General features: G+C 39.7%; 1 protein-coding gene across 1 annotated transcript in view; it reads left to right on the top strand.

Annotated features, from left to right (window-relative positions):
• The window catches only part of SNTB1 (syntrophin beta 1), a 106792-nt gene that overhangs the window by 45189 nt on the left and 49516 nt on the right, over positions 1 to 12087 (top strand). The window contains exon 2 of the mRNA XM_085221621.1: positions 8385 to 8601. Within this exon, the coding sequence (XP_085077747.1) occupies positions 8385 to 8601 (217 nt within the window). The remainder of the gene's footprint in view (positions 1 to 8384; positions 8602 to 12087) is intronic.

Here is a 12087-nt window from a genome sequence, read left to right as displayed (position 1 = left end):
TTCCCTCGGTGAATGCCATTTTCCGTCTATCTTGTACTACTTAATGATTTGTGTGACTGCTGGAATAACAGCATTCTCTAAAACTGTAATGCCCTTATGTATTTTTTCACATAATCACTAGTGGTTGAAATATTTGTTCTGACACTTGAGATTACTCATGTAAACAGGAAAAATTACAGCATACTGGTGATGCCAGACACCTTGAATTCCATCTGAGCATGTAGGAGATTGGAAAAGGAGCTATAAATACAGTGAGGGTAAGCAGTATGCATGAGCAGCACATGAGAAATTCTAAGTTTACTTATTCCTGAGGTTTAGATATTTTTTAATACATATTTTAGATATATTTTAAAATACTGGTTTATGTATGTCAGCAGTAGATGCAAGACAACTCTTAAGAATCTGAGCGCTGCAACGGCTGACTGGAAAAATACGTGCTTGATTCTATTTTCCTCCTTCACATGATGCCATGTTTTTACTCTGTACTTTGGGCAGAGTTACAGGGAGTATGACTACCCAGTCCTAACGTCACGTCACTGTAACCTCAGGTTTTGTTTTGAGCTGGTGAAGCATTCTGCCTTGCAGACAACCAAAAGCTCCAGTTTGATTTTTAGTGAATAACATACAAGTCCTTACAATGATTTTTCTCAAAATGTGACTGCTAATTTCTATGTTCTGCTCCCAGATTGCCTGTTTCAGACACTTCCTGTCTCCATCATAAGAGATTTGCATAGCTTAATTGTTGAGATCAAAATGTCACATACTGTAGCAAATGAGCTGTGTCACATTTTACATAAAAATGTAGTACGTTATTTAGCTACTGCTTGCAGGTTTCGACAGTGATCTTTTTTAATTTGTCGTTGATTAGGTAAGGGACACTTGTGCAGTTCAGCTGTTCCTTGTTCTCTGCTGGGTACTATTCCTTCTGAGTATAAGCTCTTCAAGGTAGCATCAGCATCTCTTTCTAGATCGAACTGTAGGCATCTTGTTTATCACCAAACATTATACTTCTGGGGTTTACTGAATATTTACCAGCTCAGATTTGCTTTTCAGATAGTGCAGAGGTGGATATGTCTGCATTTATTTTTGGGAATTAACATAATATTATTGGAAGCCCGATGAATAGCCGATGGACCATTGCCACTAGAATTCATACATTCATTATTCATGACATTTCTTAAACCAGAACCAAATAGATCCAGTTTATAGAAACAGGAACTGTGAAACTTAAGAGAAGAATAATCTATCAATGGATGAGGAGAGAAACCTTAACACATTCAAGTATAGTACACATGTCTAGAGGAAATCATAATGGAAACTGTTGAGCAAGATCAACTGTAGGCTCTATCTGTATTTATTATTAATTTGTCATTTTGAAATTTTCTATAATAAATTATTGACAACCCATGACTTCTTTTGATCACTCTGTCAACTCAGATGCTGGCAATGTGTTACGTTTAGAGATGTGAATCAGGGCAGTGGTCCAGCCTTTGGTTTCATTGTGATTCACTGTGACAGAATTTCATGTTTGTTTAGTTTCCACTGAGCTGCTTTGAACAGAAATATAAAAATTTCTCCTTGGCATTGAAACTGTATTTTTGCTTCCTTGAGTGTCTGTACAGTTAGCTGAAAGTTGGACTTTATTCAGAGAAAGTAGTCATTTAACTTGCAAACAATTCAGTGGCTGGATCAGGCCACACGATAGCCTACACAAAATAAAAGAGAAGAAAAATGGCACATTGAAGACTCTTCTTTCAGAGTGACACAAAAGTATGGGAAGGCCTAGGAATGTAATCTCCAGCTCCACCATTACAGAGGAAAAGAGAGGTTCCTGGTGCTGGTGGGAAGGAGAACGCATCCCAAGGGGCTGCCCGGCCAAGACCAGCTGCTGCATTTGCTCCTACAGCTTCTTGACTTCTGTGGCAGCTTTGGTAGCAAAATATGAGCTTTTGGTGATCGGCTATGGATATTGTAGTGCTGCTGGTTGCAGACTGATTCCTGTGCCCTATTCAGGTCATGAAAACCACGAGGTTTCATAGACTGCTCCCTTGCAATCTTGAGAGCAGTCTGTTTTCTCCCTTACCATGTACCTTGGCAGCATTTACTTTATTTTTAATAAAAGCATTTTTAATAATATTTTAAATAAAATATAAATAAATATAAATAAAAAAATAATAAAATCTAATATTTTAATAAAAGCATTTACTTTTATTTTTGCTCTATGATGGTGTAAATAGATAGGAAATGCATATTCTGCTTATCATTTAATACCTCTACTTTTCACAAAAAATAAGGATAGCACTGGGGTTTCTATTTATGACAAGACAGGCTTAACCTTGTCACATATGTGCAAAGAGCAATTAGATGGGGGCCTGGACACTGGTTTGCTGTTTGGACTGAGTGTCTCCTTACCTCATTGACAAAGCTCTCTTACCTACGCAAAGCTGCAGACTGCAAAGTGCTTCAAACAGGAAATAACTTCATTTCAGGGACAGAAGGGTGTGATGAAGCTTGTCACTGCTGCTTAAAACAAATTCAATTGTAGATCATTTTCAACCATCCCATTTGCAGCCCACTGGAAGCTTGAGATTGAAGGTCACTTACCAGCAGCCTTTTGGTACCAATTGCTAATGCCTTCTCTTCTGGTGAATTTAGTCTAAAGATGTGTCTTTCTCCCAAGTCCTGACTCAAACCTATCTCTTTAAGGAATGAAGCAACATTTGCTGAATTCAGCTGAATTAATTTTAAACCAGCAGAAAGTGGTACGTTCTTCGGCTCACTGAAGGGTGAGAAATGGCCGAAATGCAAAGTGGATTTGTATTCTCACGAGGTGTTTATTAATCATCTCCCTGAAGATCTAATCTCTTGGAGGAAAGTCAGTGGTGTTGCTGGATGTTACTTGTCTGAATGTGATAACAGAGATTTCTGTAGGAAACTGAGTGGCAGAACTCAGAAAAAGTACTGTTTACTGTTTTTGAGTTTATGCCCAAGTTAAAGGCTGAGAAAGGGTCGTGTGACATATTCTCACAGATCATCTCATCCATGAACTCTTTTCTTCAAATGTTTGGATCTTAGTTTTGATGGTGCTACCAGGACCTGGACAGGTTTTCCTCTCATTTTTACATGTCTTCACTGTAATGAGCGCAGTTTGATTGAGTTTAAAAGGAAGCCAGTAGGTAAATTTGGAAGTTGTGGTACTAAATTGACTTTAATACAGTAATTCTTTGTCTCTGTGACAGTTCAGTTGACAGGAATGTGAAGCGCTCTACATTTAGACTGGCATAGTTTGGGCACAACTTCTGAGTTTTTTGCAAATGTTTTCCATTCAGTTATAACTAGCTCTGAAACCATTTGGGGTGTAAGCCTACTACACCACAAGTTCTGTGTTTAAGCATTTCGCCAAGCAAAATGACAGAATTGTGCTGAAGGATTGACTTGCCCATCCAGTCTACCCTTCCAAAGCCCACCTACCTGCAGTGATTTCTTCAAGGTTTGTTATTGGCTATGTTTTTTTCTTCTTCTTTTTACAGTATCACTTTAGCAGCTGTTGGATGGCTCTGACTTGTTAACACGGGCTTGCAGATGTCCTGGTGCACTCACTTCAGCACACGAGAGTCAGACAGCCACTTCATACTGAATAAGTTGATAAAAGCAATTGATCTAATCACATTCAATACTGTGGGCTTGAGAAACTTCTTAAATGATTTCCTAATGCAATCTTGATAGATCTGAAGTATGGTGAAGGACACGGCCAGCTCCTCTTCTCTACACCAGCTTTCAGAGCAGATGAATTTGGATTTGTGGGAGATTTGGAAAACCTGTGTGTTTTGGATATAGATATCAGTAATGTGGAAATAGCTTTAAGAGGCTTCTGTGTGATATTTTCTACTTAGTGTTGGTAGCTGCCTCTGATTGCTTACTTAGGAGAGAATGAATGCATGAAGAGAAGACTCTGCTTTTTCCCTGCAAAGAAGACATTCTGGATCATCTTTATTTGAGCAGATTCAGGCATGTTGTTTCCTTTATTTTCATATTGTAAATGTACACTTCTTGTGCTCATTCCTGTAGTTATGAAAGAGCTTTGCTCTGCAGTACTGGCTTTTCTTCAGCAGTCTTTATTTTCCCTCCTGGGAAACAGTTTCAATGTGTCAGAAAAGTCTCAGTTCCACAGAACTGTTTGGCCAAGAACCTGACCAAATCTGTCTGTAGTATTTCTCTCATTAAAAGCCCGATTCTTTCTCTTAAAAAAAGAAAAAAAGAAAGAAAGAAAGAAAAGAAAGTCATCTGTGAAGAGTAACAAAGGATTAATTGTGGAGACTGGGACTTGGCAGAACTGCATATAAATGAAGTGCTTTTTTGGAAGCTGCATTGCCTGTCTCGCAGATGAAAAAATAAATGTGAAGTATTCAATGTGTATCAGCAGATTAATTCATTTGACTGCCACTTCCGCTTCTCTTCTCGTTACGGGGAGGGGAGCTCCGGAAATTGGAATTCTAATTGCTTGACCGCAGTTTCTAATTTGTGGTGTACCAAAAGGGCACGGATCATTAATTAGTACTGGATATAAGGATCTCTGAGGTTGAGGTACAGCATCAAACGGATGAATTTAGATAACTCTTTACTGAAATTACAGTCTATCAGTAAATTGAGTTACAATAATGAAAGCATTTGAATTTTTTCTCAGTCTCTGCAAGTTTCTCTCTTTGCAGAATGCGTTCTGATGGTCTTAAAGAATGTAACGTTTTTATACAAATATAAGATGAACACAATTATTAAATATATAAATATATCCATACATCCTTTAGGCATGTGTACACGTACAAGCACAGTCATGCATAACTTGGAGTTATTGTTCAATTGCATGCCTTATTTCATTTTATTTAATGTTTTGGGTTCTCATTCTCTCAGGTAGCATCACTGGCAGTTTTAAGAAGTATGAGAACAGTGTTCTTTATAGCTGCTCGCTTTTTCAGTCAGTACCTGGATTAATGCTGCTACACCCAAAGGGAAATCTGGTGCTTGAGTGTAATCGTCTGAAAACTGAACATTATCAACATTATTACTTTAAAGTGCAATAGTCTGTATTATATTTTTAGTAGTTTAAAAATTTGATGGTGTGACTCCAGTTGTGCATTAACACTGCTGCATTCAAGATTCTCAGATAGTGCAGCAAGGAACAGGAATATGCCCATAGTACATACTGGTATCAACTTTTTTTCTACTTGCTGGACATGGATAGACTGCAGAATGTAGTCCTATGGAGTCACCATAAATTTCCAGGTATAGTAGGGTTTCTGGTTCAGTGGTATAAACACAGTGTTCTGCAGGATTTGCATCCAGAGTTTAGAGGTAAATAGGAAATATTTGCTGATAAAATGTGTGAATCAAGTCAACAACATTTTAGCTAAAGTCAAACTGGAGCTTAGTTGTGGGCATATAATTACAGGCATTGACAAGACCAAATGGAAAACAACGGCTATAAAAAAAAAAAACAATTCTAATTGGTTGAAGCTCTGCCACCTGTTCTGTTTCTACATTCCATTTGTACATTTGCCTGTATCTATCTAGGGGGCTTTTGATAAATGAAACACATTTGAAAATGGAGGAACCATAAAGCCTGTTCTGTAAAACTGTAGAATTCAGCAATTAATCTGTGCTTTTATTTGGTGGGAATTAAGAAGTAATTAGTAGAAATATGCTAAAATAATTTTTTTAGACAGGAAACATACGTTCACTTAATTTTTTTAGTTCTCTTGTAGAATTTTGTAGGAAGATGGTGTTCAACAGTGTGTTTTGCCCATATATCAGTAGACCTTTAGTCATGTAAGTCTCTGGGGCTGAGTATCCATCTCTTGTTGAAAGTCAGCGGAAACGAGATGTCAAGGAGCTCAGAACTCGGCAGGAGCCTTCATAACACTCTTTTTCTCCAGGTAGTCTTCCTGGCTTTTGCTGTATTTGGGACTTGGTTTGTGGAAAGAGGATTACACTTTGCTCTCTCTCTGTCTCTCTCTCTCTCCTCCTGCTCGTACTTCCTCTTATACAGAAGTTCCTGAAATAGTGCAGCTGCCTGCCACGAATTCACCGCTGTATCGCGTGGAAACTTGGTTTATTGGCACATGGGAGGGATGACTCTTTTCTGCACCTTGGGAATTAAATTCACATTTTGTGTTCCCGCTTATAGCTTATGATTAGAGCCAGATTTTTCACTTCAGCTTCCTTCCTTCTCTTGCCCCTCTCTTCATAATTAAAAGATGCTCAGGTCTAATGCATAGAGCTGCAGCTGAAAGAGGATGAGAATAGCACATAGGAAATAGTTAGACTGTTGTGACCCAAACCTTTATTTAGCAGCATATTTGCTGGCCTGTCACTGTAGATGAGTTCAAAAGCAAATCGGATTACTTTTTTCAAGAGGTTAATTGATAATCCCTAATTTTAAAGGAAACAAAGTTTTGTTAGCAAAAGAACATTCTTAGAGCTTTAGCTTTCCTCCTTTCCACGTTAATGGAAAAATCATATTAATTCAGAGGAAGCAAGAATAGATTCACCAGATCCAAATGTGTTCAGTCTCTTAGATTCCCAAAGTAAACCCCAAATGAGATTCCAGCTGTTAAGAGCCAAACCTGTATGGCACAGAGAAAAACTACCCATTATCAACACGTTTGAAAAAGAGATTGTTTATGGAATTTGCAGTGGTGAGCACTTATCTTGGTGGCCATTCTTGTTCTCCATTCTGAGTATTTCCACTGCTTTCATTTCAAGCATCAAACAGTTCTGTCTGCTTTCCTCCTTCACCACAATGCCCTTTTCTAATTTTCCCAACTTTTTGTTATTAAATCATTCTCAGCCTCTTCAACCGAGCTGACACAATGACCTGCACTATTTCCTTGAAATTCTCTCTCACAGCATTTTAATAACGTCCCCAAATAATTTTGCATTATCCTGCCCTTCCAGCTCATTTTGTTGCTGTTTGAATGGCATCGTTGAGTGACAGCAGCCAGTTAGGCAGCCACATCTGTGCAGGTGGCACATATTCATTTACACAAGGTGCTTAAAGGTGAGATCCTTCCTTGAAGGACCTCCATTGGGTTTGTGGAAGAGAAGGGCAGCTCCCCACTGAGAATTAATTTCTGCATTCAGTACAAGTAAGATTGTTTGGGATTACTATATATATTTGCTACTATATATGGTTAAAAGAGGCTGAGAACAGATCTAATCTGGTACTGTGATTATCACAAAAAGCTTGAACTCAATTTTATTTCCCTAGAGAAGGCTAATAGGTGAATTGATTTTTGTTTACTCCAGGCGTGTACGTATGAGTAAATCAGCTGAAACTGCTTCCCAGCAAGCAGAAGTAGCTCTTGAGATCAGTGACAGGATGCTGACAGGCATGAACCAGGAGTGAGATGTGAGTTCCCAGCACTGGGATATCACTGGAGCATTTTAGATAAGTGCATAATAGATACGCTGTTCCTTCATTGAATGTTTTTCTTAGAAACTTTCCTGTAGCTCATCCACTTCACCGCTTCTGTACTTAAGAATTGCTCTATGGGAGTTCAGAACCTGCTGAGCAGAGGTCAGATGGCACTCCTGGCTTTACGCTCTGTGGATCCTTACGTTCTTATTTCTCCATTCTGTTCTTTTCCCTTATTTTTCTCATTGTACTGTGCTAAATAGGCTGCAATCAAATCTCAACCTTTTGTATTTGCACAGTTCTCAGCGCTGTGATGCTGGTAATACAAAGGCTGCTCCAAAAGTATTGCCTCCTATTTTGTTGTGTTGGCCCACAATGTCAGAGGCAGATGTTGGTGATACAGCAGTAGAGGTGGAAGCTTTGCACCTGTATTCTACTGCATGTTGTTGTCTTGTGACAGATGGCAGCAGAGGGGCAGTCTGATAAATTGGTGTCTAACATGGAAATGTGTATGAAGCAAAGGTGCGGAACTGGATTCCACTATGTGGAAAAAATGGCACACATTGACACTTGCTGAACATTTATGGAGACGTGACGTGGTGTGTGGTGCATTTCAGCAGTGGTGGCAGTGATGTGAAAGACAGGCCGTGTTCAGGATAGCTGTGCACAGCTGTTACACCATGAAATAGAAAGTCTCGATAGCTCATTCATGGGAATTAGCTAATAGTGGTGGCTAAGTTGAAAAATAGTGTTTTGTAGCTGAGAATTTGCTCTATCAAAAAGTATTATTGTTCTCTTTGTATCTGTTGTATTTTCCAGTGGAATAAAGAATAAGCATTACTTTTAGAGTAACATGCATACAAATAATAAACAGTGCTGAGAGTTGATACCAGTTCAAAGAATTCCCAATGAATGGAACTACTGAATATCCATTCATTCTTTTCTTTTTCTCTTCTTCTTTTGTTTTAAATAGTGAAGTACATGAGAGAAGCAACTCCCTATGTGAAGAAGGGCTCTCCAGTTTCAGAGATTGGATGGGAGACACCTCCTCCAGAATCTCCCCGCCTGGGATGTGTGTCTGCTGACCCACTGTCACAGCTTTCACTCTCCATCCACAGGGACAAAAAGACAATACCGCTCAAGATGTGCTTTGTGACACGGAACATGACGGTGTCAGACCCTGAAAACAGGTGAGCAGGGGTTTTATCATAGAATCATAGTTTGAGTTGGAAGGCCATCTCGTCCAACTCCCCTGCAGTGAATAGGGACAACTATAGCAAGACCAGGTTGCTCACAGCTCCCTCCAGCCTGATCTTGAATGTGTCCAGGGATGGGGCATGCACCACCCGGGGTTTGGACTGGGGCTGGGAGTTTGCATTGAATGGCTGTTGGCCTCTTCATCTGTGGGGTTGGGGAGCAGGAGCTGGTGATGGGCTCTAGACCTTGCAGCAAGGAGCAAGATGAGGGCACTGATTTGAGAACATGATGTCCTTGTGACTGAGCCCAATGGTGCTGGGTTATGTGCCCAGCTCTGGATAAATAAAGGCACGTCAGCTTTCGGGTTGTACTAGAAAAACTCTTGAGAGCAGTAATTCAACATTTTTATTAGAAATAAAATCACGTGTTTTTGTTCTTGTCTGATGAATGTCTGCTTATTCCAGCCTGGTTTAGTCAAATCCCAGTAAATTACATTTTCTTTTTTTTTCATTTTTTTTTTTAAATGACTATTATTTTAAGAACGGGCTGTTTTATCCATTCAGTTCTGGGTATTCAAGTCAAGAATAGGAGAAAAGTTCCACTTACAGGACATTAATGTGGAATTTCTGTGACTTCTTGGTTTTTTTTTTTCATGTTAAAAATAGGATGAGCTTACCAACCCTTATTTATAACATGTGTGGAACAGCTGCACACTGTGCTAGAAAAGGGACCAGTCGAGTCAGTAACACAGACTGATTCTTCCATTCAAATAACGGCCTTTTTGTTTTTCTTGTGTACTTGCTTATCAAGAAGCAGTGTGGAATGCCTTTCGTTCTCAACAGTTATGTATAGGCATGAGCAAAAAGTACATTTTCATTTGCAGACAATAATAATGAGAAGAGGAGAGAGCAGAAGGGGGTTTGAGGGGATGGGTTCCCCTGTATTCTCTTCTGCAATTCAGAAACTTTATTAGTATCCATGTAATTTTCTTTCTGTTTTTTTTTTTTTTTTGTATTTGTTGGACCTTACGATTTTTGCTTTTCCTTGTGCAAAAACCTCCAGCTTTCTTATCCAGTGTAGCTTCGCTTTGCCGCTGCTCTTCATCACACCAACTGGTTATTGCCATATTCAGTGGTAAAGGACTGCTACAGAAGTACAGTTACAAAACTGGTAGCAGTAATTGCTACCAGTCTTTCTCAATTTTATATCGAGATGACTGTTGATAAGAGCAGCTTTATTCACATATATCTGTACCGTGTAAGATGTCAGGGTTTGACAGCTGTATTGCTAATCTGAGAGTTTGTAGTTTTCCATGCATGGAATATGTTGTAAAGAGCAGGCAGGTCTCGTCATCTGAATCAGCACAGTGTCTTGATGCTTCACACATCGATGTGATACTTTTAGCATGTTTCTCTTCTTTTTTTGTCTGTATTGCAATTCTCAACTTCTATCATTCTCTTCATGTAAAAGATAGGAGGACTGATTCAGAGAGGCAAACGCTCACTGCTGATAGTACTTTTGTGATGGTGCTTTTTTGGAGTGTGCTACAAGTGTACGTTATTAGGTGTAACCAGGAAGTAATGCGTGGGAGAGTCACACTGCTTACTGTCATGGTTTTCACTTTGTGCTGCTCTCATTTCCTGTGGAAAGAGTGACTTCTGATTTTTACTGTATTCCGACACAATGGGCAGTGTAAGTTGGATTTTTCCATCTAAGCACACAGTACCTTAGAATCATGCTAGCTGCAGTGCAGTAGTAGTGTCCCACACACTTGTGTCTTCACTCATTTCAGTTTTTAAACAACTCTAAATACCAGCACTGGTATTTCTCAGTGGAAATGCTATTATAATGCAATGAGCCTTTCCCACTGAAATCTATCCCAAGATAGTAATCTGATCCCACAAGAATAATTGGATCTTTGTTCACAGCAGAGACCAAACCGTGTCCTTACATGCTTTATGACACTTCTGTTTTATAACCGAGTGACCTGACACACATAGGTCTTATAACTGATGGTGTCACTTTGCGGTGCGGCTTTAGAAGAACAGCACTGGCAGGCTGCTAAAACATGTGCTGACCATAAAAGGTCTCCTTTGGATTACATCTGAACTTATTTTCAGGAATTTCTAAGACCAAGTGTGGATGTAGTAAGCACGAGGTGTCCAGAGTAGATGTTTCTCCAGCACTGGTCACAGCAGTGTGGTGGGACCGGGCCTAGCTGGTTCAACTTTCAACATGAGAAGGTACCTTTTACAGGATCCAGAAGGAAATGCCTGTTTGTTGACACTGAAATCACCTTCACTTCTTAGAAAGTTGAGCTGAAATGTGGGTTTAGCAGGCATAGAGGAAGTTAAACTTCTGGTTTTCCTAGTAGAGCTGGTGGCTTTGCTTTAGATTTCTGCTTCTCCTTCTAGACTAGACTCAGTTAAGAAATTACTTTATCTACCCTCCAATAGTTTGGTGAGCTTGTTGTTTCAGAGCAGAAGTGAGATTTGGTGCCTTTGGAGCCAGTGGTTCTCAGATGTCTCCTTTGCCCAACCTGCATGCAAGTTCAGCCTTCAGTGAGATAGGGATTGTTTTCTCTGTTAGGTGATTAAAACAGCTGTAACTTATCCAGGAGAAAATCCCATGTAATACAAACCAGCACCAAGCTTTCGTGCGTAGGAAGTTTTGGATAGTACAAACATGGCAACAGGAGAAAAGATGCAGAACATTTTAGTTACATCTATGTCAGTCTCGTCTAGACACAGGCGTCGTTGTTATATTTCAGTCTGGAATAAATAAGGTTAACACAATTACCACTGATGTCTGTTGTTTGCCTGTGTTGTCACTAACGAGTGTCCTTGGTGGCAGCACTGATGGTTAATGTCAGGACACACAGGGAAGCGTCCCCCCTCACTGAGGGGACATGTGGGAATGGTCATAGCTATTAATACCAACAAGCAGTACATCCTACTGCAGTACAGAAAGCTTTTCATCAACTTCTGGTGATAACAGTAAGGAATAGTAGTGGTGACAGTAAGGAATAGGAAGGTGAGGCAAACTGGGATTTGGTTACTGCAAATGCAGCTGGAGACTTAAGATGCTTCATTACTTTGGTTAAAATAGGGTGGGGTTTTTTTTGCATTAAGAAGTATTGATTCACTAAAGTGTTTGCAAGATTTACTCCAAAAATGGTACTCTTCAAGTTGGTTCCTTTCATACACATTCTTTTAAAAAAAATGTTCCTAACATTTGTTTAATAACTGGCCAGCAGTGAACAGTGTCAGAGTCGGTGAGACTGAACATGACCCCACCTGGAGTATTGCATCCAGTTCTGGAGCCCCCAACACAAGAAGGACATTGAGCTGTTGTAGCAGGTCCAGAGGAGGGTCACAAAGATGATCAGAGGGATGGAGAACCTCCCCTACGAGGACAGGCTGAGAGAGCTGGGCTTGTTCAGCCTGGAGAAGAGAAGGCTCTGAGGAGAGCTTATAGCA

The sequence above is a fragment of the Meleagris gallopavo genome, chromosome 3 (genome assembly GCF_905368555.1).
Source record: "Meleagris gallopavo chromosome 3, MGAL_WU_HG_1.1, whole genome shotgun sequence".
Taxonomy (NCBI): Eukaryota; Metazoa; Chordata; class Aves; order Galliformes; family Phasianidae; genus Meleagris; species Meleagris gallopavo.
Note: the sequence above shows the minus strand (reverse complement) of the source record. Positions and strands in the feature narration are given on the sequence as shown.